The 27,478-nt window shown below is 41.4% G+C and overlaps 1 protein-coding gene across 1 annotated transcript in view; it reads left to right on the top strand.

The window, feature by feature from the left end:
• The window catches only part of LOC137373024 (regulator of G-protein signaling 5-like), a 59,879-nt gene that overhangs the window by 4,940 nt on the left and 27,461 nt on the right, over positions 1-27,478 (top strand). Inside the window, exon 2 of the mRNA XM_068037742.1 lies at positions 21,761-21,871. Coding sequence (XP_067893843.1) covers positions 21,761-21,871 — 111 coding nt within the window. The remainder of the gene's footprint in view (positions 1-21,760; positions 21,872-27,478) is intronic.

Here is a 27,478-nt window from a genome sequence, read left to right as displayed (position 1 = left end):
TTAAATTTGTGACAAAGCATCGGCGATATCACCATTTTCTCTTGAAATGTGTACAATCTTCAAGTGATAAGGTTGTAACAATAAATTCCATCTGAATATTCTGCCATTTTGGTTTTTAAATGTTTCCACAAAGCTTCTCCCAATCAGCCAATTGCAACCTTCCAAACATTGTCTCCCAGTTGTTTCGTGTGTTTCTTCCAAATGTCCCTAGAGCCCATCACCTCAGCAAGGTGAACTACACAGTCAGGAACACTGGCCACTACTGAGTTCACTAATGTCTGAGAAGTTTTTCAAGTATCCATTAACCTGTGACACTGCAACTTGACACTGGAAAACCCTGTCCAATGTAACAAAAACGGAATCTTCCTTATCTTGGGGTGTCAAAGGAATTTGACAGTATCCCTTTAACAAATTTATCTCTGTAAGATACATGGCACTGCCCACTCTATCAATGCAGTCTTCTAAACGAGGAATTGGGTAGGAGTCTGCCTTTGTTACTGCATTGATTTTTCTGTAGTCTATGCAAAGTCAGATTAACCCATCAGGTTTAGGCAATAATACTATTGGTGAACTGCAGCTGCTTTGACTAGGTTCAATTAAGTTGTTTTCAGCATGTATTTGATTTCTGCTTTTACTTGGGCCTGTTTGTCTGGACATAAGCGGTAAGGATGCTGTTTTAAAGGAACGGATTCCCCTACATCCACATCTTGTGTGGCTAAGGTTGTACATCCTGGCTTATCCCTACAGATGCTTAAATGCTGTGAGAAGCCTTGTTTGGTCTTCTCGTTGTTCTGCATCTAAGTATAAAAGCATGCTGTCCAATTTTCCTACCCATTCTATATTAGCTAACTGTATAGTTGGAGGTTCAATCTGAAAATTGTCTAGGCCACCTTCTGCCTCACCCTCATTATCCCTTTCCTTCTCGACAGTTCCCATTACCTGACATACCTGTACTGACTTATCCTCCTCCCTGCAATAATATTACTTTAACATATTGATATGATACAGCCGATTCTTTTTCCAGTGATAGGGGTGTCAATCAAGTATTTTACCTTACCCACTCTTTTGATCACTTTATACAGACCACTGAACCATGCTTTTAATAGTTCACCCTGTAAAGGTAATAATACTAATACTTCATCCCCTGGTTGAAAATTTTGGGTGTTTGCGTTCTTGTCTGCCCATTTTTTCATATTAGCTTGGGATGCTTTAATGTGTTCCTGAGCCACATTGAAAGCTTTTGTGAGCCTTTCCCGGAACAAAAATATATAGTCTAGTATGGAAGATTCATTCCTTTATTCTAAGAACCTGTCTTTGATGAGTTTTAGAGGACCTCTTAGTTCATGTCCATAAACCAATTTGAGAGGACTAAAACTTGTAGAGTCATTCAGTGAATCTCTGGTGGCAAATAAAAGAAAGTCTAGCCCTTTATCCAAATTATGGGGATATTCATGACAGTATGCTCTATTCATGGTTTTGGGAGTTTGATGGTACCGTTCCAAAGCTCCCTGTGTCTGTGGGTGATATGCTGAAGATTTTAACTGTTTGATACCCAAATTGCCCATGACTTCTTGAAATATCTTAGACATGACATTCAAACCTTGATCCAATTGAACTTCAAGTGGTAATCCATGCCTCGTAAAGAATTGGGTTAACTTCTCTCCTGCTACTTTAGCAGTAATTGTCCACCTACCTAGGCTCAACTATCACCAGTAACCTGTCTCTAGATGTAGAAATCAACAAGCGCATGGGTAAGGCTTCCACTGCTATGTCCAGACTGGCCAAGAGAGTGTGGGAAAATGGCGCACTGACACGGAACACAAAAGTCCGAGTGTATCAGGCCTGTGTCCTCAGTACCTTGCTCTATGGCAGCGAGGCCTGGACAACGTATGTCAGCCAAGAGCGACGTCTCAATTCATTCCATCTTCGCTGCCTCCGGAGAATACTTGGCATCAGGTGGCAGGACCGTATCTCCAACACAGAAGTCCTCGAGGCGGCCAACATCCCCAGCTTGTACATCCTACTGAGTCAGCGGCGCTTGAGATGGCTTGGCCATGTGAGCCGCATGGAAGATGGCAGGATCCCCAAAGACACATTGTACAGCGAGCTCGCCACTGGCATCAGACCCACCGGCCGTCCATGTCTCCGCTTTAAAGACGTCTGCAAACGCGACATGAAATCCTGTGACATTGAGCACAAGTCGTGGGAGTCAGTTGCCAGCGTTCGCCAGAGCTGGTGGGCAGCCATAAAGACAGGGCTAAAATGTGGCGAGTCGAAGAGACTTAGTAGTTGGCAGGAAAAAAGACATAGGCGCAAGGGGAGAGCCAACTGTGCAACAGCCCCGACAAACAAATTTCTCTGCAGCACCTGTGGAAGAGCCTGTCACTCTAGAATTGGCCTTTATAGCCACTCCAGGCGCTGCTTCACAAACCACTGACCACCTCCAGGTGCGTATCCATTGTCTCTCGAGATAAGGAGGCCCAAAAGAAAAAGAGATGCTCTATTTATGGTTTTGGGAGTTTGATGGTACCGTTCCAAAGCTCCCTGTGTCTGTGGGTGATATGCTGAAGATTTTAACTGTTTGATACCCAAATTGCTCATGACTTCTTGAAATATCTTAGACATGACATTTGAACCTTGATCCAATTGAACTTCAAGTGGTAATCCATGCCTCGTAAAGAATTGGGTTAACTTCTCTCCTACTACTTTAGCAGTAATTGTCCTCAGGGAATGGCTTCTGGAAATCAAGTAGCCATATCCATGATAGTGAGTATATATTGATGTCCTGCTTTTGTTTTTTAGATTAGATTAGAGATACAGCACTGAAACAGGCCCTTCGGCCCACCGAGTCTGTGCCGACCATCAACCACCCATTTATACTAATCCTACACTAATCCCATATTCCTATCAAACATCCCCACCTGTCCCTATATTTCCCTACCACCTACCTATACTAGTGATAATTTATAATGGCCAATTTACCTACCAACCTGCAAGTCTTTTGGCTTGTGGGAGGAAACCGGAGCACCCGGAGAAAACCCACGCAGACACAGGGAGAACTTGCAAACTCCACACAGGCAGTACCCAGAATCGAACCCGGGTCCCTGGAGCTGTGAGGCTGCAATGCTAACCACTGCGCCACTGTGCCGCCCCGGCAAGGGTCCTACATGGTCTACCAATACCCTACTAAATGGTTCCTCAATAACTGGTATGGGAATTAGAGGTGCCAGTTTTATGGTAGGTTGCGGTTTTCCCACCATTTGGCACGTATGGCATGTCCTGCAAAACTGCCTCACATCCTTTTTAAGATCTGGTCAGTAATGATGTTGACTTATATCTGATTTGGTCTTCCGGATCCCCATGTGTCCTGCTAGAGGAATGTCATGTGCTAACCTTAATAATTCCTGGCGATATTTTGGTGGTACCACTACCCATCGAACAACTGTCCAGTCTTCGTCCGTAGGTCTATGAGGTGGTCTCCATTTCCTCCTCGGAACCCCGCCTTCAACATAATAGCCTTCTGGAACTCATTTCACCTCAGCTTCTGTCAGAGTCAACTGTGCTATTCTATGCAACTCTGGATCAGCTTGTTGTGCTGGGATTAAAGAAGACTAGTTAAACATCTCATTTGGATTATCTAAATTCCCAAGAAAAGTTTCAGATACTCAGCTATCTGTTTGTGGTGCCAATTCTACCTCTGACAATGGAACTTGTTTAGCCATTGCTCGGGTTACTACACACGCAGGAAATATTCATGGAACTTTATCCTGTAATTGTTCCATTTCTTTAATTTCACTTGGTTTCTCTGTAACTGCATGAGAAACTGACACTTTTGCTCCAGCCAAATCATTTTCCAGGAGTAGGTCAATTCCCTCTACTGGTAAACTATGGACAACTCCTATAGTTACCATTCCAGACGTTAGGTCACACTCTAGGTGCACGCGATACAAAGGTACGGGTATATACTCCCCGCCAATATCATTAACTAAAACTTTAGCATTCAGTGCGCTCTCTGGTGGAAATGTTATACCAGAGTTTGGATTGCTCCTGCATCCCTAAGCATAACGATAGGTTTGCCTGCCTCACTTGAGGGATATGGAGTTTCATTTCCTTTTGACAAGAATTCATTATAACTTTCAGGTATCTTATTCTCAATTTCTACACTCACTTTAGTTTTTGTAACTGGTTTTACAGCTGCCGTTAAAGCTACAGCCTGGTCTGCTGTACTCTCATTGAGCGCCCCTTTCTCTGCATTAGCTTTGTGTACCCCAACTAGTCCCATGGGTTTACCTCGCAACTTCCAGCATTCTGAACGAAGATGTCCCACCTTGTGGTAATGATAACACTTCGGCTTGCAGACATCACTTCTACCCTCGGCCCTTCCTTTCTGGCCTGAGGAGGGGATCCTGGGGCGTTCCCAGCTGTTCCTTCTTGTCTCCGGCTACTTGTTTTCCTTTCACTCTCCCACGTTCTATCCTTCTCAGGTTTGTGAGGGTGATGGACAAAAGGTTTTGACTTATTCACAAGCTCAAAATCATCAGCAATTTCCATTGCTCGCCTGGCTTGTAAACATTTTTGGTTCTCTACATGAGTTCTCACTACTGGAGGGATTGAATTTTTAAACTCTTCTAAGAGAATCAATTCTCTAAGGTTCTCATGCGTGGTTTCCATCTTTACTGCCCATATCCAATGATCAAAATTAATTTGCTTTACCCTCTCAAATTCAACATATGTCTGCCCAGCCAATCTCCACAGGTTCCGAAATGTCTGTCAGTAAGCTTCAGGGACTAACTCATATGCAGCGAGAATAGCCTTTTTTGCCAACTCATAATCTGCAGAAGCCTCTTCAGGAAGCATGGCATAAACTTCATGAGCTCTGCCCATCAACCTGCTTTGCATAAGCAGTGTCCAGCTTTCCTTTGGCCATTTCAATTGTTTGGCTATTTTTTTCAAAAGAAATGAAAAATGCCTCTACATCCCTTTCCTCAAACCTAGGGAGAGCTTTTATGAATTTAAACAGCTTTTTACTGGGTCCTGGGCTCGATACAGATTCGTCCTGACCAGAATTTTCCCTGGAGTCAAGACCACATCTTTGTCTTAGTTCCATCTCTCTTAATCTAAATTCCCTCTCTTCTCTTTCTTTCCGAAATGCTCTTTCTCTTTCTCCCTTTCCTCTTATTCAAATTCATGTTTTTTCATTGTCAATTCTTTCTCAGCCTCAAGTTTTCTTAGTTCTTTTTCCGGCTCAAGTTTTTTTCATTTCTAACTGAATCTTTGTCAATTCTACTGCATCACCCTCTGACTAGCTATCTTCTTGTTCTTCTTCCAATTTCAAATGTTGGGCACTGTCGTCAATTATCTCTGATTTTTTTAGCGCCTGATTTCAATTCCAACCCCAATTGTGCTGCTAACTCTTTTAGTTTAATCCTGGTTAAAGTTGCCAAGTCACTGAGGGACACATTCTCCTTTCCTAGAGAAGCTGCTGCAACTGCTAATGCCATTCCAATGGTGTAACCTTTACCCTTATACAAGAAACCTAGTTCTTTTTTTAAATTTTCTTTCAAATTATTACTCCCCGCACAATTAACGTAATTAGCATTGGAAACGATCCCGACAAGAGCACCCAATTAATGTGTTACAACCATGGCAGGAGTATTGCACTATTAATTCAGTCCCACTTCTCCACAGGTCAGAACATATTAGTAAAGTTTCCCACCTACCAGAAAATTGCCAAATTAAACACTCTATTTGTCCCCCAGAACAAAGCACACCAAGCCAGGGTTATTTAAACAGCAACAAAATTAACTATTTATTGATAAACTAAGTCTTAAACAATAATAAGATAACTCTATATGTGAAAAGACTGTTTTTAAAACTTCTTATTCTTCCTAACCCTCATGCACACACACATACATTCAAAAAAACGGTTAACCAGTTTTAAAATGATGTTTTGGATTACAACTGTTTCTGAGGAATAAAATAACTGGGTTGCAACATACTAGTAGGATATTTCCAGGTCAGTGAGGTGTCATAGAGTCATAGAGTCACATAGCACAGAAACAGGCACTTCGGCCCATCGTGTCTGTGCTAGCCATCAAGCACCGACCTATTCTAGTCCCATTTTCCAGCACTTGGCCCGTAGCCTTGTAGACTATTGCGTTTCAAGTGCTCATCTAAATACTTCTTAAATGTTGTGATGGTTCCTGCGCCTCCCACCTCTTCAGGCAGTGCGTTCCAGATTCCAACTACCCTCTGGATGAAAAACATTTTCCTCAAATCCCCTCTAAACCTCCTGCCCCTTACCTTACATCTATGCCCCCTGGTTACTGACCCCTCCGCTAAGGGAAAATGTCTCTTCCTATCTAATCTATCAATGCCCCTCATAATTTTGTATACCTCAATCATGTCCCCCCTCAGCCTTCTCTGCTCTAAGGAAAACAACCCTAGCCTTTTCAGTCTCTCTTCATAGCTCAAATGCTCCAGCCCAGGCAACATCCTTGTGAATCTCCTCTGCACCCTCTCCAGTGCAATCACATCCTTCCTATAGTGTGGTGCTCAGAACTGTACACAGCACTCCAACTGGGGCCTAACTAGCGTTTTATACAGCTCCATCATACCCTCCCTGCTCTTATAGTCTATGCTTCGGCTAATAACGGCAAGTATCCCAAATGCCTTCCTAACCACCTTATCTACCTGTGATGCTGCCTTCAGTGATCTATGGACAAGTACACCAAGGTCCCTCTGACCTTCTATACCTCCTAGGGTCCTATCATCCATTGTATATTTCCTTGCCTTGTTAGTCCTCCCAAAATGCATCACCTCACACTTCTCAGGATTAAATTCCATTTGCCACTGCTCCGCCCATCTTACCAGCCCATCTATATCATCCTGTAATCTAAGGCTTTCTTCCTCACTATTTACGACACCACCAATTTTCGTGTCATCTGTGAACTTACTGATCATACCTCCTATATTCACGTCTAAATCGTTAATGTGCACTACAAACAGCAAGGGTCCCAGCACCAATCCCTGCAGTACACCACTGGTCACAAGCTTCCACTCACAGAAACAACCCTCGACCATCACCCTCTGCTTCCTGCCACTAAGCCAATTTTGGATCCAATTTTCCAAATTGCCCTGGATCCCATGGGCTCTTACCTTCTTGACCAATCTCCCAATCGGGACCGTATCAAAAGCCTTACTGAAGTCCATGTAGACTACATCAACTGCTTTACCCTCATCTACACATCTAGTCACCTCCTCAAAAAATTCAATCAAGTTAGTTAGACAGGGTCTCCCCCTGACAAAGCCATGCTGACTATCCTTGATTAATCCCAGCCTCTCCAAGTGGAGATTAATCCTGTCTCTCAGAATGTTTTCCAATAGTTTCCCAACCACTGATGTTAGACTCACTGGCCTGTAATTACCTGGTTTATCCCTGCTGTCCTTCTTGAATAATGGTACCACATTTGCTGTCCTCCAGTCCTCTGGTACCTCTCCTGTGGTCAGACAGGATTTGAAAATTTGTGTCAGAGCCCCTGCTATCTCCTCCCTTGCCTCACATAACAGCCTGGGATACATCTCATCTGGGCCTGGGGATTTATCCATTTTAAGCCCGCTAAAACAGCTAATACTTCCTCCCTTTCAATACTTATATGTTCAAGTATATCACAATCCCCCTCCCTGATCTCTACACCTAAATCGTCCTTCTCCATAGTGAACACAGATGAAAAGTAATCATTTAAAACCTCATCTATATCCTCTGGCTCCACACACAGATTGCCATTTTGGTCCCTAATGGGCCCTACTCTTTCCCTGCTTATCCTCTTGCCCTTAATATACTTATAAAATGCCTTAGGATTTTCCTTTATCTTGCCTGCCAGTGTTTTTTCATGTCCCCTCTTCGTTCTCCTAACTAATTTTTTAAGTACCCCCTTACACTTTCTATACTCCTCCAAGACCTCCGCTGTTTTCAGCGCTCTGAATCTGCCATAAGCCTCCTTTTTTTTCTATCAGAGTCCCAGAGTTGAATAGTCGGATGGCAGTCGACGTCTCTCCAGGCAAGGTTGATGATCAGTCTGTGATGGGTAGGCGTTCACGACACTTGGTCTGCAGCAGGCATCATGCAGATCTTTCAGCAAAGGGTGTCGCAACAGGTCTACTTGCATTTTGAAATAGCAATCTAGAAATAGAAGCTTTCTTTAGCTCTTAGGATCTTCCAAAACATAAGAGGCAACAGGAATCACTCCAGAGGCAGAAATCTTTCAGAGACTGGAGGTAATAGAAATTTGCTACCTTTTAAAATGCAGGCTTTCCTCTCAGCAAAGGAGCCTTTCTCCACAGAAAGCAGAAACTCCTCTTTTCCTGGGTCTTTTCCTGTCCAGCGGTCTATTCCTCTCTCCAGGCAGACCACAGCCACCACCCCAAATGTAGGATTTTTTTTTACAAAAGAGGCAAACCTTTTTCAGGGAGAGGTATTTTTATCTGGTCTGCAAAAAACAGGTCCCAACCAGTTTGTTCTGCCAGCTGCCTGTCCAGCTCACTGGTCTCCGCAATGCAAAAATGAAACTGAACAATCAAGTCATGTTACCTGTCATTTCCCTTGCTGTTGTTTGGACCAGGTGTCTTGCAGTCTGTCCCACTCAGTTCAAACTGCATTCAATGTTCACAGAAAATCCTTTTTCTCTGTCTTTTAAAAACACACAGAAATCCAAGCTTTCAAATAAAAAAAAACTCTTGTGACAATAAATACTTGAAGAAAAATTGCAGGGATACAGCAAAAGAGCCGGGAACAGGGCCAGCTGGATTACTCTTTGAAGGAGCTGGCACAGATGTGATGGGCCAACTGGCCTCCTTCTGTGTTGTACTTTTCTACTTTATGGTTCTAAAGACTAGGCTCCAATATTCTATCCTTAACCACTTGATTATGCAAGTTTTGACACTTCTAGCACTATCTGATGGCTTTTCACAAATACATAAAATCCTGTTTTTTCACTCAATTTTGTTGCCATAATCTGCACAGTGAGAGCATCCCTCCAGTTAATTATAGTCCCGAGTATTTTGACTGACTTTTGATTTGTACCATTGACATGCGTCTGACAAATGTGTAATTGACACTGGCACTACAATGTCTACATAAGGTACAGCTAAAACATTTTAAAATTTTAATCTTGTCTAGCTATTATATTGTCTAGATATTACTTCGAGACTTTTTTCAACACACCTTATGAAATACAATTAAGGATATTACTGATTTAAACCAAGGCATTAATTGCGCAATTAAAATTCAGCACAGAAAGAATGATTAGTTCAGTAATGTTTCTCCAGTGTCCCAAATGGCATAAGAGTCAAATGTGACTGAGTTGAGCAGATTGCTACTCGAAACATCTTCTTTGACTTTAGTGGAAAAAATTATTTCCTTAAATTAACATTTTTAATTATTTTTCTAAATACTTATGTAATGTAACTCAAAGGACAAGAGAAAACACAGACAATTTAACTCAATTCCCCTGACATAGGTCTAAACCAATGAACCACTATCTTTCCTAAAGAGACTGAGATAAGGAAAGATTGTCCCGAAATCCCCTGGCACTCCTGATAGCAGATCTCAAACTTGCCCTGGAAAGTTGAGCACGCAATGGAAAGCAAAATAATAACTATCAAAAAAAAATGATTGATTTAATTGTATTGCAGATGACTCCAGCATTTAAATGTCAAATGGTTATATCTCTCATTTTAACAGGCACCAATTTATTTTCTAATTAGATAGTATGTACATTCCAGGCTAAGATGACCTATTGTGCAAGGTTATTTTAACTATGCTGCACTTATGTTCAGTGATGAAAGGACAATGTTAAAACTTTATTCAAGTTACTAATATATTTCACTTATAGTACACAACCTAACACTATTGCGGTAATATTGTTTAAAACAAAAGTCAGTTATTAACAAGAACATATTTTTCTTTGTTTAATTCATGACACCTGAATTTAACCAGATGGTGACCACTACAGGATCAGCATCAGTGATTCTTTCAGAAAATGAAGAATACTAAAATTTCATATTTTTTCATTCCCTGCTATGTCTAGTATTCACAGGAAATACCATTTTCCTAATTCCATCACCAATTCGCTTGTTAGTCCAGCAATTGGCGGCAAAGTATCTGTGGCAAAACCCAGAATAAGACGTTCCCCTATTTTTGTTTCCTTTCTACTGTGTGATAGTTTAGGTGCTCACAGGACAATCTGAGGGATAGGTGAATCCAACTCCTCAGTGTCTCTTGGGGATTCTGCATTCAAGGACCACTCCTTATTCACCCCACCCCATTTTTCTTTCCATTGATGGGGTGGCTAAGAGGTGGCTGATCATTACCTGATGGAGGCACTTTACCACCCTATACCCATATCCCTTGATTCCCTAGGTATCCAAAAATCTAATGCTCTCTGCTTTGTATATATTCAACAACCGAGCATCAACATGTTTTCATGTTCTCTAGAGAAATCCAAAAATTCACAACCCTCTGAGTGAAGAAATATCTCCTCCTCTAAATGGGTGATGCCTTATCCTGAGACTATGACCCCTAGTTCTAGTCTCTCCAGGAAGGTGAATCATCCTCCCACCAACTACTCTCTCAAGCCCCTTAAGAATTTTATACGTTTCGTTGAGATCGCCTCTCATTCTTCTGAACTTTAAGGAATATAGGTTCATTCTACTCAATCTCTTCTCATCGGCCAACTCTCTCATCCCAGGAATCAGTTTAGTGAACCTTTGTTGCACTCCCTTTAAAGCAAATATTTTCTTCCATGGTAAGGAGACCAAAACTGTTCACAGTACTCCAGGTATGATCTCACAAAGGCCTTACATAGTTGCAGTAACACTTCTTTACTCTTATACTCCAATCCCTTTGTAATAAAGGATAAAATACCATTTGCTTTCCTAATTGCTTTCTGTACCTGAATGTTAACTTTTTGTGATTTTTGTACAAGGATAGATCTTTGGATTTCCCATTCTCTCACATTTTAAAAAATATCTGGCTTTTCTATTTTTCCTACCAAAAAGTGGATAACTTCACATTTTCCCAAATTATATTCTATCTGCCATGTTCTTTCCCACTCACTTGATCTGTCTATGTCCCTTTGCAGCCCCTTTCCAACCTCCTCACAGTTTACTTCCCCACCTAGCTTTGTATTGTCAGCAAACCTGGATACATTACATTTGGTCCCCTCATTTAAGCCATTACTGTAAATTGTAAATAGCTGAGACCCAAACACCGATCCTTACGGTACCCACTAGTTACAGCCTGCCAACCTGAAAATGACCCGTTTATTCCTACTCATTGTTTTCTGTCCATTAACTAATCTTCAATCCATGCTATGGTATTATCCTAATCACATGAGCTCTAATTTTGTGTAATAACCTCCTGTATGGCACCTGATCAAATGCTTTTTGAAAATCCAAACACACTACTTTTATTCATTTACTTATTTCTTCCTTATCTAACCTGCTAATAATAACCACAAAAATTCTAACAGATTTGTCAAACCTGATTTCCCTTTCATAAATCCACAGCAATTCTGCCCAATCATATTATGATTTTATAAGTGCCCACGTCCCTAATAATATATTCCAGCATTTTCCCTATTACTGATGTGAGGCTAACTGGCCTATAGTTCCCTCTCAATTTGGAGAGTTTTCTCTCTCCTTCCCTTCATGAATTGTGGGGTTACGTTTCCTATCTTACAATCCATGGGGACTGTTCTCGAATCTAGGGAATTCTGGCAGATCCAAACCAATACATCCACTATCTCTGCAGTCACCTCTTTCAAAATCCTAGGATGAGGGCCATCAGGCCCAAGGGATTAGTTGGATTTATCTCTTTTGTTAATTTCTCCAGTACGTTTTCTTTACTAAGAATTATTTCTTTAAGTTCCTCATTCTTACTTGATCCTTGGGGCTAGATTTTTCAGACCCTCGACATCGTGGATTGTGGCGGGGAGGCCGGTAGAATGCTTGTGGGAGCGGCCCGCCATGACCCATGACACCGAGAAGGCCCTGCCAGATATTTGCGGTGGTGGTGAGGCCTCAGTGCGCGCCCCCCCCCCCACCCCTCTCAACGTCATCGGGGGTGGCCGCTTCGCCCCCTCCATTTAAATGAGTCCTGGCGCATAATATCGCGGGGGCTCTGCAGCGGCACTTCTGTGCCATTGGTTTCCACCATTAATAAAATGTGTTTTATGTCTTCTACCGTGAAGACAGATACAAAGGGCTGGATTTTAACAGCCTGCTGCCGATATCGGCTCAGAAAATGGCGACCCGCCCGCATGGGCTGCATGCCGACGAGCTGCTGAAATCTCCCACGCAGCATTATAATTTCTCCCCTACCTGTAAGGGACCCATGTTTACTTTCGCTATCTCTTCTTTTTTACATGCCTATGGAAGCTTTTACAATTGGCTTTTGTGTCTCTTGCTAGTTTATTCTCATACTCTATTTTCTCTCTGTCAATTTCTTGGCCATCCTTTGCTAAAAGAATTCTAAATTCTAAAATATACCCAATCCTCAGGCTTACTACTCGTTCTGGCAATATTATAAGCTTCTTCCTCTAATTTAATACTATCCTATTAATTAATCCTGTTTCATTGCACAATGCTAGATCTAATATAACCTGTTCCCCAGTTAGTTCCTCAACATATGGATCCAGAAAAATATCCTAAATGCATTCCATGAACTCATCCTCCATACTATTTATGCAAATTTGTTTTGTCCAGTCTATATGAAGATTAAAGCTCTCCATAATTACTGCATTACCTTTGTTACATGAACCTCTAATTTCCGAGTTACGCTGTGCCTGAATCTACAACTACTATTAGGAGGCTTGTAAACTACTCCCACAAGTGTTTTTAGCCCCTAGTTGCTTCATAGCTCGACCAAAACTGATTATACTTCTTGATTTCTGAACTGAGATGCCCTAATGTCTTCATTCGACCCGTTTTCATCAGGGCTAGCGTCCTCTTTTTCTATTTTGTCCATTTCTTCTAAAATTCAAGTATCTTGAATATTTAGTTCCCAACCTCGGTCACTCTGCAACAATGTCTCCGTGATGGCTGAGATCAAACCTACTTATTTCTATTTGTACTATTAACTCATCTATTTTCTTGCGAATGTTTTGCACATTTAGATATAGGACGGTGTGCTGTGAAAGCGGCGGCCTTCCGACATGTAAGTGCCGCTGCACAGCCCCCGCGATATTACGCGCAGGGGCTGAGTTAAATGGAGGGGGCTGAGAGGCCGCTCCCGATGAGTCATTGGCAGCAGCTGCCACGACCCTGGTAACGGCGTCCGGCACCACTGCACCTGCGCCAGCGCCATTTTTAAAGGGCTTCAAGCCCCTGGTAAAAATTAAATTTTTTAAAGGTATATTAGATTTGATTTGTTTTTAATAAATAATGAGAAGATGGCAGCCCTTTCCCAACTCCCATCCCCCACAATGGTCTTTTCATTGCCTTATATTCACAAACTTATTTTATTCCTCACCCGAAATTTCCCCCCAACTTACTCACATTTGCTCTTCAACCCCTTCCCACCATCCCCACAGCCAATATAAAGTGTTTTCCCCACTCCCCCACCCCTCCTGCCCTGATAATTTTATTCATTCCCCCTCACAACCAGTGTCTCGCCTTGGAGCTCCAACGGAGTACCGAAGGCGCACGAGTCGCGGCCAGTTGGACGTAAAATTGGCATGGTATGGCTACTGTCGGCATGTAAATTAATTTGCATTTCATCAGTGCTAATTTAAATATTTAGATGAAGGCCCCGCTGCTTGGCGGCGGTGGGGGAGGGGAGGGATGTGCGCACACTGAGGCCTCGTTGCCACTGCTAATGTCTGGCGAGGACTTCTCACGTCAGGGGGTGAGGCGGGCCTCTCCTGGCAGAATTTTATGGACCCCCCGCCACGACCCCCGACGACGCGGGGCTCGTAAATTCAGCCCATAGTGTTGTTACAACCAGGTGAGAAATGGGTCTAGGGGTTCCATCTCAGCCTTTGCCTGGTTTAACCGTAACAGGATTTAATTTTTAAAACACTGTGTTTTAGCTCCTCCCTCAGTGAATCCTTGTTCACTGCTCTCCAATTGTAAGGCAGAGAAATCATTCAGATAGGTTTTCTTAGACTTAAACAAGAAAGGTTGAAGTTTATTAACCTTAAAATCTAATCCGGATAACGACGACGAGTACGCAACGTGACCATGCTAGTGTGCATATGTGATAAACACACGCAGATAGAGACAGAATAAGTAGAAAGAATAAAGAGGAAAAGTTTGAGGCAATAGCTGGATGTATTTACAGTCCTTTGAGTTCAATGTGGAGTCTTTGGTTGATGGTACGTCTTGCTGTTCGTTGGGGCCCAGTGCACGCTTTAACTTGTTTTGATGTAGGAGTCTTCTCTCTCTTGAGCTTTAAGCTACTTCAGTGGGTCTGGAGGCTTATGAGAAAGTGAGAGTAAGACAGCCAGGAGAGAGGCTCTATTGTTCCAGGTTCAATTGCAATCTGCAGTCTGTCTTCAAAGTGTCCTGTGTGTAGTTCAAAAAAAAGCCTGGGCCAGCAGGTTAGTCATGTGACCAGCTGGTTTAACCACTCCTGCGTTTGGGGATTCTCCATCTTAGTGAACACTGGAATGCGAGCTTTCTTGCACCTTCAATGTCTGGTGATCAAAATCTGTTTGGGTTCATTGGACCAGGGAGTAGTTGCTTTGTCTCCACAAGCACCGTCTCTTAGTATGCAGATGTCCTCCAGCCAAATGTCTGGTGATTTCTTTAACCAAGTCATTTCTTCACTCCAGCAACAGTTTAATTAATGTTCATATAAAAAATTAATATGCCTCATTCTTGGCAGGTGGGGGTCTGCATGACAGTGTCTTTAGCTTTATGTTTTCTTTTCTATTGTCCCTGATGTTACCTCAGTCACTAACGCCCTATTACTTTAGTTAAGCTCTCTTCCCTTTCTTTCCATTTGTTTTTACCCAAATCGCTACTCTGCTCTATAGCCTCAACATTTCTCTTTCTGCTTTTGATTTTACCCTTTCTTGAATACTCCAGTAAATATTCTGTGAATATTTAGATAGTTGATATTCTTATAGACTGATCACATTATTAAATAAATGCTTGTTTCTAAATCAGTATGAAACTTTTTTTTTAATTTCCTTCATTACTAACATTGTTTTTCTTATTTACTGGATCTAAAAACTGGACTCTTTTACCAAGAGATCTTTACTCCCCAAAATACTTCCTTCGACAAAAAGTTGTTTGTTTTCCTAATTAGGGTGTGTATATTGGCTATCACTAGAAGAAAGCAGAAACTATAAATAGACATTTATCCATCTAACTCACTCACCCATGGTCTGGACTTGAATGGATCATATAATTTCTCTCTTACCTCATTGCTAGATCTGGGACCTTTTAATCCCCAACGAATAATGAACCAGTCCATTGCCTTTTTGAATGCATCACTGCACTCACTGGCAATTTATTCCATGAAATTGAATAAAAACATTTTGTTTGAGATGGTGAGTTCATCAATTGAAAGGAAAATCAGTTGTGGGTGAAATGGACTGCTAATTTGCTTTTGTCCATTTTTCACTATTGTGCAACATCAATTTCACTCCCAGAACATTTATAGTGATTGAGGGGTCTGGAACGATGGGACATAGATATAAGATTTAATGTAAGAGATTTAGAACAGAGAACAGAAGAAACTTTTTTTTTACATGGAGTTAGTAATTGAAGCAGAGACCATGTTAACATTTAAAATAGGTGAGACAAGAGATTGAAGGAAGCGACAGAAAAATGATATGAGAACAAGGCAGATGCATGAGATTAAGACTGTAGCTTGAGTGCAGATAGATGCCAGCACTGACTGGTTGGGCCAAATAGCCTGTTTCCGTGTTGTAATTTCTATCAAATTAATTTGAGGTAGGGATATTTTAAGATCATCATTTTTTACATCCATTCAACTGAAATCGTGAGGCGAGCATAAAACATCTTGGCAAGCTTGTTATGCACTTATCAGGATCCAGCTGTGCACATATGTTGCTGCTTTCCCATTAGATTTTTCATGTTCCATTCTCCAGAGAATCCCTCATTCAGTAAATCAAATTTGTACATTATATTTGACAGTGAAGACACGTGAACCAGAATCTGTGCTTTCACAATTCCAAGTAGGTCTGGTAGGACGTAAGTAAAAGTCCCACAGGGCACACAACATTTCCTGTACAGTGGAGACTATTGGTATCCCTTGCAATTTGCCAGCACTTTCAATAGTAGGCATTGAGAATACCACTGCAGTTTAATATGAACCAATGGCTGGAATTTTACGCCACCCCAGCGGGTCGGATGGTGGCATGGGGGCAGGCTCTGGGAGGCCTACCTGCCCCGATTCCGCCTCTGGACAAGTTTACGGAGGTCAGGCGGGGGGGTGGTGGGTCAGGGAGTGGGAAACGGCCCGCCCGCCATAGGCCAATCAAGACCTTTAAGTGGCCACTTAATGGCCACTTAAGGGCCCTCGCCCGCCTCCACAGGTATTTTACCTGTGGCAAGCGGGTGTGCTGGGGACGTGAAAGGCCGCCCAGCAATAGCTGCCGGCCTTTCCATGCCCTGGGGGTGCATGGCAGTCGGGCACAGGGTGCCCAATTGAGGGCCGCCCCCACCTCCCAACCCACCCCCGGGACCCAAGACATCCCCCCACTCCCCCAAAGGACCACTCCAGCCTCACCAGGGAAGGACCGAGCCCCCGGTGAGGCATGCCCCTAATAACCTTCTCTCCTTGATCCATGGCATCGGCTTGGCTGCAATCCCAGCAATGACCACCGCTGCTGGGACTAAGAGCAGCCCAATGAGGCGGGACCTCCTCCCTCAAGTGGGTGGAAGTCCCGTCTCGGGACAATTAAAGCCTGGGGATCCTTAAAATATGGGACGGATCCCCAGGCTAGGTGGAAGCGGGTTCGCCTCCAATTTTCACGTCGGAGTCTGGCTCCCGTCCATCCACCGTAAAATTCCGGCCATTGACTTTTGGAAAATACATCACATTTTACTCCTATTCCACTACAGTCAAGAGGTAATTTCGATTATTCAGCCTGTTAAAATGGGAACCTTGAATAGTTGCATCATTCTGCTCATGTGCAGTTTGGGAGGTAGCACAGTAGAAGGTATACTTAGCTGACAACAATGACATTTAAAAGAAATCAAAACAAATCATGTCAAGTTTTGCACAGTTCCTGTAAATATTGCACTTACTTCCTGGCACCTATTGCTGCATTTATATAGCCCCTTTCACAACCTAGGGATGTCTCAAAGTGCTTTAGAGCCAGCAAAGAACTTTCGAAGCATTGTCCCTGTGTAATATAGGAAATGTGGCAGCCAATTTGCACACAGCAATGTTCAACAAACAGCATTTGTTTTAGGTATTGGTTGAGGGATGCATTTTGGTCAAGACACTGGGGAGAACTCTCCTGCTTTTCTTCAAAATAGTGCCATAGAATAAAGGCCTGTTCGGGCCTACAAAAAAAAACCGACCCGAGCCCGACAGAACCACATCCAACCCAAGTCCGACCTGGCCCGAATCCTTCCCGCGCCCAACCTGACCATCAGTTAACTTACTTTCCGTTTTTCACTTTCTTGCTGATCTGCACAAGCTTAAAATAACTGTAACAAAACCACCTTTCTAGTTCAAAAATTAAATTAATATTGGAGCCACTTACCTGTGATAGAGCGTGTCCGACCCGGTCCGAACCGAGCCTGAATGCCGGACCCGGAAGTACAAGCCGACCCAACCCGAGACACGCTGTTGGGTCCCGTCAGTTTCAGATCGGGTAGCAGGCCTTTACCATAGAATCTTTTACATATAACTAACAGGGAAGATTAGCCATTGGATTAACTGCTCATCTGAAAGATGACACCTCTAACAGTGCAGCACACCTTCAGTACTACGCAGGAGTGTTAGCCCAGACTTCTGAGTTAAAATCTCTCAACTGAGATTTGAATTCATAATGTTCTGACACTGGAGACATGAGTGCTACCATGTAAGTCACAGTTGACACCCTGACAATAGTCTGACCTGGTGCTAGAATTTGTAAGCAGTTACAACTGACCCCCAGCTGAACTCAGGAGTTTATAGCAATTACATTCACATGCATTTACCTGTTCAGGCATTCCCCCACAGGGAATATAGGAGCACTACCCTGGGAGGTCTGCTAACAAACTGAGTTCCCTATGTCACACAAATTTAATTTCTAAATTATGTTTTATCACTAGTAATCTCACAAACATTTTGGTAAATGAGCTTATGCTAAATATAACACCATCCTTCTCTTCCCTGTCCCCAAGGTTCTGGTACCTTTTCGTGGACTTTACAAAAGCAAATAGACTTTTTTTAAAAATATGCCTGCATGATTCTTTTGTGTAAAATAAAATTGGATCAAAAATTAAGTGAAACCTGCTGAAATGGGCTGGGAACTTTAAACAAGTAAGAATGAAAAAGATTTCAGTATGACAGTCTTTCTGAATTAATTGAACGTATTTGTGGAAAACTTGCAAGATCCTGCTTATAGATGAATAAAAATAAGCCACAAGTTAAAACCAATTTGGAACACAGGTAAACCACAAGAACAAACATTTTGCCGGCCTGTTTAATTGGCCTGGCTGTGGAATATTATCCTCAATTCCCATGAATTACCAATCTGTGATATACTCCTGGCCGAAATATGAGATTTGATCATTGAATGAGATTCTTCTTGCACCCAAACCTATGTGCTGGGAATGAACTGGTTCTTACAGGTATACATGTAAGCAGTTCCCATCAAGAACAATATGGCATTGTTTATCATAAAGTACAGTAATACAATGTCATAAGCCATCTTTTTCTCTTATTCCTAGCAATTCTGGAGTTCAATTGCAAAATGCTCAATATTTTTTCTTAATGCTTTGGGAAGAAATGAATCCATTTTTCATCACTTAATTCCAGTACCATTGAACATTACAAACATCAGCACTTTAATGGCATGAAATTGATGGTCAGATTTAAATCTGTGGCTTTATGAAATCCAAAAAAGTGAACATCAGAGCATTTAAACCGATCATTATACACATTGATCCACTGCAGGATCAGACTGCCTCTATATTTGCGTATGATAAGCTGAGGTTATGTGTCAATCCTGCCTGCATAAATATCACAACAGTGACTTGAGTCTGAGAATCAGAATTGGGCATTTTTATTTAATGCCTCAATTCTATTGGTTAATGGTAATCTGTTGTACTGTACCAATACCAAACTGGTATTAGAAAGCTAAAATCAAAACCAAGAATGCAGGAAATCATTCAACAGGTCAGACCGCATCTATGGAGAGAGAAACAGAGTTCTGATGGATAGTCATCGACCTGAAGTGTTAACTTTCTCTCTCTCCATAGCTGCTGCCAGACTTGCTGAGCATTTCCAGCATTTTTTGGTTTTATTTCAGATTTCCAGCATCTTCAGTATTTTGCTTTTTTTTAAGCATTAGGAAGCTGTTGATCACGCACTGATTGGCAGAAGCTGATAAATAGCACGTAGTGGGCTGGATGTTGTTCTCAGCAAGACATCGGGTTCCGTGGTGGAGGGGGCCAGAAAATCGGAATGGCAGCAGCTGTCATGGAATCCAAAGCTGGAATTGTCAGTCTCAATATTCCCGGCGGCAGGGACGTTCCGTGGCAGCCCTTCCGCATCGGTGACGCCGTGAACGGAGTTGCCAGTGCCGCCCCCACCACGTGATTGGGGGGGGCTGCGGGGTGGGGAGGGCCACCGACATGAATGTGTAATCTGGCCGCCAAGCACAGAATCGTGGCGGCACGATGGCATGGGTCCCTGGGGGACGGCCATCATTTTCCACGCCTGCCGTCAGGCTTACAAAGTGTGTGTGTGTGTGTATGTCTATGTGTGTTTGGGTACACATGAGCAGCTTATATCCTTTATGGTCAATAAAGATTCAAATGGTTGTGCAATCACCACTTTGCATTAGCACGGTTATTAAAAGGCTGGACTGAAATGTGCACTATAATTTTTAGCGTGAACTGTCAGCTAATTGCCCCAGCACAGGTAAACCTGTTAGAGAAGCTTTGGAGTATTAATTTCATTCTTTTGCCCTATTCTGGAAGCATTTATTGTTGGTTCATTAGCATCACACCTAGTATCACATAGCATTTACAGCACAGAGACAGGCCATTTGACCCAACATGTACATGCCAGTGTTTATACTCCACAAGAATCTCCTCCCACCCTTCTTCATCTCACCCCGGCAACATATCTTTCTATTCCTTTCTCTCTCACATGTTTCCCTAGCTTCCTTTTAACCAGGTTGGGTCACATATGCTACATCTGGAGTTTGTGGTACATTTCTCATTAAGTTCAATTGGCTTCACATTGTTTATTTTCCAAGGATAATTATCAGTAACAGTGGCATTAAATGAATTCCAGAATGAGTGCATGAAATGGCCCTTACGTGTGTGTATTATGATTCATTCTGCCAAGGAAAATATTATCTACAGTCAGCGAGATATGGTTCCAAGTAGATAAAACATGCATATAGTATTATTGCCGCTATTCATTAAAGTGCCATCCAAGGTTTGGAAACTTTCTTTTTCCTTCATGTCTCTGATCTTGAATATTAATATGTATCTTTAATATCTGGTTTCAATAAAATGCGTCATCTTGGGTAGCAGTGTGATATGATAAATATCTCTCTTCTTGTGAAATTGGCCACAATCGCCTTCTTCATGAAGGTGTTTACTGTATTTCACTCCAGTCCATTACAAATCCCCTATTTACAGAGTCCATGTCCTTTATCAATTACAAACTTCCTAAATACAGAGAGATGAGTCGATTCTGCTGAATAGTTGCAGTTTCATATCCTACTTTACAAAGGGGATTAAAGCCTTAACATTTGATAGAAAATCTCTTTTGTAAATGTTATCCACATTGTTTTCAAGGCAATAAAGCAACTCAGTATTCGAAGATCTGAATTTGGTTTTACCTTTCGACATATGTACAACCAGACTGATTTGGCCCAACTGGTCTCTGCTGGTGTTCATGCTCCACAAGAGCATCCTCCCACCCTACTTCCTCTAACACAATAGACTCTAATTTTCTAAGCAATGTGGACTCCTTGTTCTTCTTATCAAATGCATCAACTCACAATTGTCTATATTGAAATTCATTTACTATTTGCATGCCCATTCTATAGGTTTATTAGCATCTTGTATTTTTTCCTCAGTATTGGCTATATCCCCCTAACTTGGTGTCATCTGAAAACTTTGAAATTGTACTTCCAATTCCTGAGTCCAAATTGTTTATGTGAATTATGAAGAAGTGGTCCAGCACTGATCCTTGTGAAACAACATTCCCCATCTTCCGACAGTCTGAGTAACGACCTTTAGCCCTTACTCTAAGTTTTCTGTTTTGTAACCAGATTTTCAGTTTATCGGTTTTGTAAACAAGGCTTGATGGTAAACAAAAGTAAACTAAATTGGTTTGAGATGATTCAGTTTGCTTACTGTACAAAGGATGCAATTTTCATGGGAGTTGAAGAGTCAGTTAAACATCAAAATATTCCAGGTTTAGACATGCCAGGGGACAGCTGTTCAAACTTTAATCTGCAAACTGTTTAACTTGTTGCAATTGGAAATCTAATCTATTATGTAATAAACAACCAACACTGTTAACTTTTCCACATTATCTTCCCAGGGCCAAAGGAATAAAAACAAAATTGGGCATCCTGTTGCAGAAGCCAGAAATCATCACTGACTACATCATCCCGTACTCTGATAAAACTGAGAAACCGACCAAGCCCCAGAGGTAATGGATGGTAATTAAGAGAATTTGTTCTAATCAGAGAAGTAGAAACTCTGGTATCCATTAAACACAGGAATACAATTGTTATTATTTGATAAATCTATCTACGTTATCTTGCATTAAATCTCTTTGGATGTTATGGAACAGACCTCCAAGTGATGGCTCATTATATTAGTTTCTTGGGATCTTATGCTGGAACAGAGCCATTTGCTAAAAACGGCATTAAATAAACTCTCCATTGCAAATTAAAGGCCAGACCCCTAAGTATCATACCTGACGGTAAACCAACTATCCTACAGTGAACTAGCCAAATAGGCCCTCATTTATTAACAAATAGCTTATATACATCAACAGCATTGCTCAAAATACCAAAACATGTGTTGTTTTGAACCAAAATCTCAAAGTCTAAATAATCAGAAACTAACATCTATATTGCTGCATGACATGGAGATATTGGGGCTATTCCCATAACACCAAAGACAGTGCCAGCATGCTAGTTGAAGAAGCTTAAATATATAATCAGTCATTTTTTTCACAAGATAACCTGTAAGAGTTAGTCTTGGACTGCTGAATATGCAGACTGGTGTAAAGCTCAACATAAAAAGCTACTTTGTAAAAGACAGATTCAAACTCTGCACTATTGGCATATTGCAGGTACTTGGAGAAGAGGTAAGAGGCTTGTTGAAATCATGGACAATTTCATTATCAGTCACTGGCTGGCTGCAACTACAGACATTTGAGTTAGTTAAGCACCAAACTTGGACTTCCTCAATTTCACCATGACAAAAGTGAAGCAATGAAAACATGACTTCCCTCTCACACCACTGGGAAACTATAGTCAGTAGGCAGTATTAAAATAACATGAACATTTATATAAACAGAGCATGGACAATACGTCGCCCTTCAAAATGCCACTCACTATTAACATTATTATTCCTGCTGAGGCTTTTGAAGGATTTGAACAAGATGCTTAACTCTTTCCAAAATCTGCAATATGCTGATGATGCAGTAGGCCAGAGCTTGAATGTAACTTTTAGAACTTAGCCTTTTTGGTGGATTCTGCACATTTAACAGTCCAAAACTACCTCTCCCAGGTTATCATGAGTGATCTATTAGGCAAAATGTTATTATGCAAAACAAAATGGCGGGAGGCGCCTTTCCTGACATTGCCCAGGCCCCCTGCCATTTTGTCCAGGATGGGAAAGGCCAAGGATGGCCTTCCTGCCTCAGGCCTAATTGAGCCCCTTACATGGGCAATTTGACAACTGAAAGGCCTCTTTCCTCCTCCACCTCAATTCTGAGGAAGGCGTAGGGGCCCGCTGCCTTGGGGAGAGGTAAAACCTTGCAGCCTCCTAACAGGGTCGGGGGGAGTCCCTCCTTTGGGGGTAATGCAGGAACCCTGGAGGGCACCCCCAGCAGCAATCGCCACCTCCCCAGGAAAATATGCCCTCGCCTTCATCAACAGCCTCATACTGACCTATCGCATCCATATCTCTGAGCAGTTTGAGGAATTAGCAGTAATAACATGTGTTATTAAATGGGAGTTCTGATGTTATTCAACCATTATTTGGAAACAGTAATGAGGCGTCTGTTTGTTTCAGGTGGAAACATTAGCTACATAAATTGAGGCCCAGCTAAAAATCAGAATCAGCTGGCCTCCAACAGTAAGTAGGTGGGATTTCTTTTTCCCTCCAATTTTGTTCCCAGTTGTTAGGCATAAATGGGGCAGTACGGAGATGAAAATCAGCTCCGTTGTATTTACCTCTATTTGTGTCATCCCTGGTAGAAGGTTGACCCTCTGATTCTCCCATCCTGTTCTAGTTCAGTACCTCAGACTAGCAGAATGGTATGAGATCAAACTGTACCATGTGTAAACAGATATAAGCATATGACCTACCAAGTGCGTGAAAGCTCTAGCATGCAGCACCATGCCTCCCAAGAGACTAACTTATGAAAGTTTTTATAGTGGATAAAGATCACAGTGCAAGGAATATACAAGTGTTTACAAAAAGTATGATGAATTTCAGATTTGAGACTTTGTGGGCTGCTTTGTACTGATTATTTGATTTTGATAATGGATCCAGGGCTAATTATGGTGAAAACTGCTGAAAATTGGAAATGTAAGCACAAGCCTATCTGAATACATTCCAGGATAGGTTATTCTGCAAAAATTTCAGCTATTTTGTACAACCTATTCAAATTCTTAGTGGATTTAACCCGCAACTGGTCTTTTCAATGTAGGGAATTAATAACTGAACTTCATTAACCATAACAATCTGAATCCTTCATAATTGCAGTGAGTAAAACTATAATGATGTGACTTATCAATGACACTCTTCAGAACGTTTGTAGACTTCCAAGAACTATTTCCTTTTACACAATATCTAGAATGCACCAATTTTGTGGATGATTAGATTAACAGAAATTTGAAAAGAGAAGCTTCAACTCAACCCAGAATGTCGCAATCTCAAATTCAAGGCTTGTTCAAACTAATGTTTGAACACAATCTGTCCTCGCCAAATGCCTTTTGTTCATTGGAAAGTGTTACAGCCATAAAGACTGAAATTGGTTTGCTAATAATTAGCTGCTTTTATTTCAAGGCCTTCTGGAACATTTTGTCAAAGAAAAAGACCTTGGAGTGTAGTTGCTGTAATGAGTATACTCCCATTAGGAGGTCATCCGGTGTTCAGTGAAAGATGTGCAAGTATCATGCATATCAGAAAGCATATTGCAGTTCTGCTTGGTAGCAGTATGCTCCAATACATAGGAGAGGCAAAATAAACCAGCTTTTGCCAGTCAGGCCCGAGCTAACCACACGAAGGTTCTTTGATTTGCTTCCTTTCTTCCAGGGAAGTGCCTCATGACAATGCCTGCACCACAGCATTTCAGCCTTCACAGATTAAGAACTCAACCTGTGGAGAATTATGCATATGAGCATGTTCAGTTACCCTTTCTGTAAACACTTACATAGGAACCCAAACCCAATAAGAAACTTTTAGAAAGAAACAGATTAGTTTCAGTAATTTAAAGAAAGGAAGAATTTGCATTTTTATACCTTTCATGTCTACAGCCAATAAGTTACTTCTGAAGTGTAGTTTGTCAGAAAATATGAAAGCCAATTGGCACACAGCAAGATCCCATAAGTGGCAACGAAGTAAACAACTAGCTAATATATAAAGAGTAACTACTGGAGAGGCTCAGCAGATTTGGCAGCATCTGTGGAGAGAGAAACAAAGTTAATGTTTCAAATTGATGACCTTTCATCAGGACTGGAAATAGTTGGTAATTTTACAGGTTTTAAGCAAGTACAGGAATAGGGAAAGAGGAGAGGGGAGGAGGGAAGGGGAGGGAAGGAGAGGGAAGGAGAGGGTAGGGGAGAGGAGGGGAGGGTAAAGAAACACAAAAGGAAATTCTGTGATGGGCGAAAGACAGGAGAGATTAAACAATTAAAAGGATAATGATGCAAGGCAAAAGGAAATAATGGGACAAGTAGAAAAACCAAAAGATGGGTCTAGTAAGTAGCAACAGCTGAATCATTACCAATCATTACCTGTCGAAAAAAATAGGAAAAAGGCTTATGATCTGAAGTTATTGAACCTGATGTTGAGTCTAGACTAGCTAATATGCTTGGGTGATGATGGTTGAGGAATAAATGGTGACGAAGACACTAGGACAACTCTCCTGCTCTTCTTCGAATAGTACAATGCAATCTCTTACATACACCTAAAAACACAGGCAATACATATCGGAAAGGTATTCCCCTGATGAGTCTGCACTCCCTCAGTACTACATGAAGTGTCAGCCGGGAATAAGTGCTCAAATCCTGGAGTGGGCCTGAACCCATGACTTTTTAACTGCGAGGTGAGAGTGGAACCCACTGAGTAAAGCTGACACTTGCAAATGGAAGGATTGAGATGCAGTAAAACAGATTCTAATGTTTTTGGTTGTTTGGTGCAAATGCTGTTGCCTGAAGGGAACATCTTGTGTTTTAAAAGATTACAACAAATAAAACCGAATTCATTTCACAACAATCCCCTGAAGCAACTTGTGTAAATGAATTAGCACAGAGCTGCCTCTCCTGTTTTCCTAGTGGTTATGCATCACTGTTATAGATTATTCTGTATACAAAATAATGGAACAACAAATTACAATGATTTAAAATTATCTGTTGATGGTAGATGGTAGCTGGAGATCACATTGAGATAAAACTGCAAATTACAGAGAATATCACAGATGTGTCTCTTAGGTCATCACGTGCAGTTTATACAAGCCCATGTGTCTTCTAGTAAACTACAAGTGACCATGAGTGTAGTTGTCCAATCAAAACAGTGTTCTAATAATGCAATAAACCATAAGACCATAGTGGATTTGAGTAAGAATTCAACCACTACTTCTGTCATCTGTTCTCTTCCATTTTACATAATGTATCAAGCAAAGCTAATTTACTTGTAGGGGCTATTTTTGTGCCATTTACCATTCATTGCAACTTCTTAAACAAAATATATTGCCTTTCACTTAGAAGTATTAAAATAGAGAAAGGTAATACTAGTTAGTGCACTATTATGCACCAGTGACCTGATCTATCTCTGACTTGATCCACCGCTGACCTAATTTACCACTGAACTGATTTATCACCAATCCTGACTGGTTCTCAATTCCCAAATTATTGGCAACTGCTTCTATCATTCTGTCCTACCCTGACGGTGACTGGAGCCATTTTCTAATGATATCCTAACAGATTTTTTAGAAATTATGAACTCCTGCTTCAGTATAGAAAGGAAATTTGTCTTGGCTTTGAAGGAATACCTTCATTTCCTTTTATTCCATAAACAAAACATGAGAAAACATAGAAAAGAACCTTTCCAAAGAGTTCTGATGAAGGGTCACTGACCTGAAATGTTAACTCTGCTTCTCTCTCCACAGATGCTGCCAGACCTGCTGAGTATTTCCAGCATTTCTTGTTTTTATTTCAGATTTCCAGCATCTGCAGTATTTTGCTTTTATTTCCAAACAGCCATGTTTTTGTGCTTGCTCTTTTACTAAACAATTACCCTGATCTTTTGCTTTAACAAGGAAGCAGGCTGCACTGATGGCGCATACAGCCTAATGCGTGGTGCATCATATTAAACCTCAGCAACAACAATCCATATCATGACAGTAAACAAACAGTTAACATGGAACAAACAAGTAGAAGACCAGAATGACTAGAAAACAGAAATAGGAGGCTGGCAGCAAAATGGAGACAATTAAAAAAAAACATCATAATTTTATTTTTTGTAAAAAATAACAGGGAGAATCAGAAACACTATCAATGAAAGATGCAATTATTTGGTCCAATTTGGACTTAGCATAGAACATAATTTTTTGCAATGTCCTTATTAAGATGCAATTATGTCACTCATACACGTCAGCGTTCCGTGTTTTTGCAAGATTTGCTTGCATACCTAGACGTCGTGAGTTATGTGGTGCAGCTGGTTCTAGTCCATTCGAGGTGTTCTGTTATCTATATCTGCTCTGTCCTTCCCACCAGCACCCCCACCCCTCTCCCTTAAATGGTTTTGAAGACATTCAGATAAAGGCAGCTCGAAGGAGCCAGCAACATGTATAATT

The sequence above is a fragment of the Heterodontus francisci genome, chromosome 8 (genome assembly GCF_036365525.1).
Source record: "Heterodontus francisci isolate sHetFra1 chromosome 8, sHetFra1.hap1, whole genome shotgun sequence".
In the NCBI taxonomy this organism is placed as follows: domain Eukaryota; kingdom Metazoa; phylum Chordata; class Chondrichthyes; order Heterodontiformes; family Heterodontidae; genus Heterodontus; species Heterodontus francisci.
The sequence above is the reverse complement of the archived record's forward strand: the minus strand, read 5'-3'. Positions and strand labels throughout refer to the sequence as shown.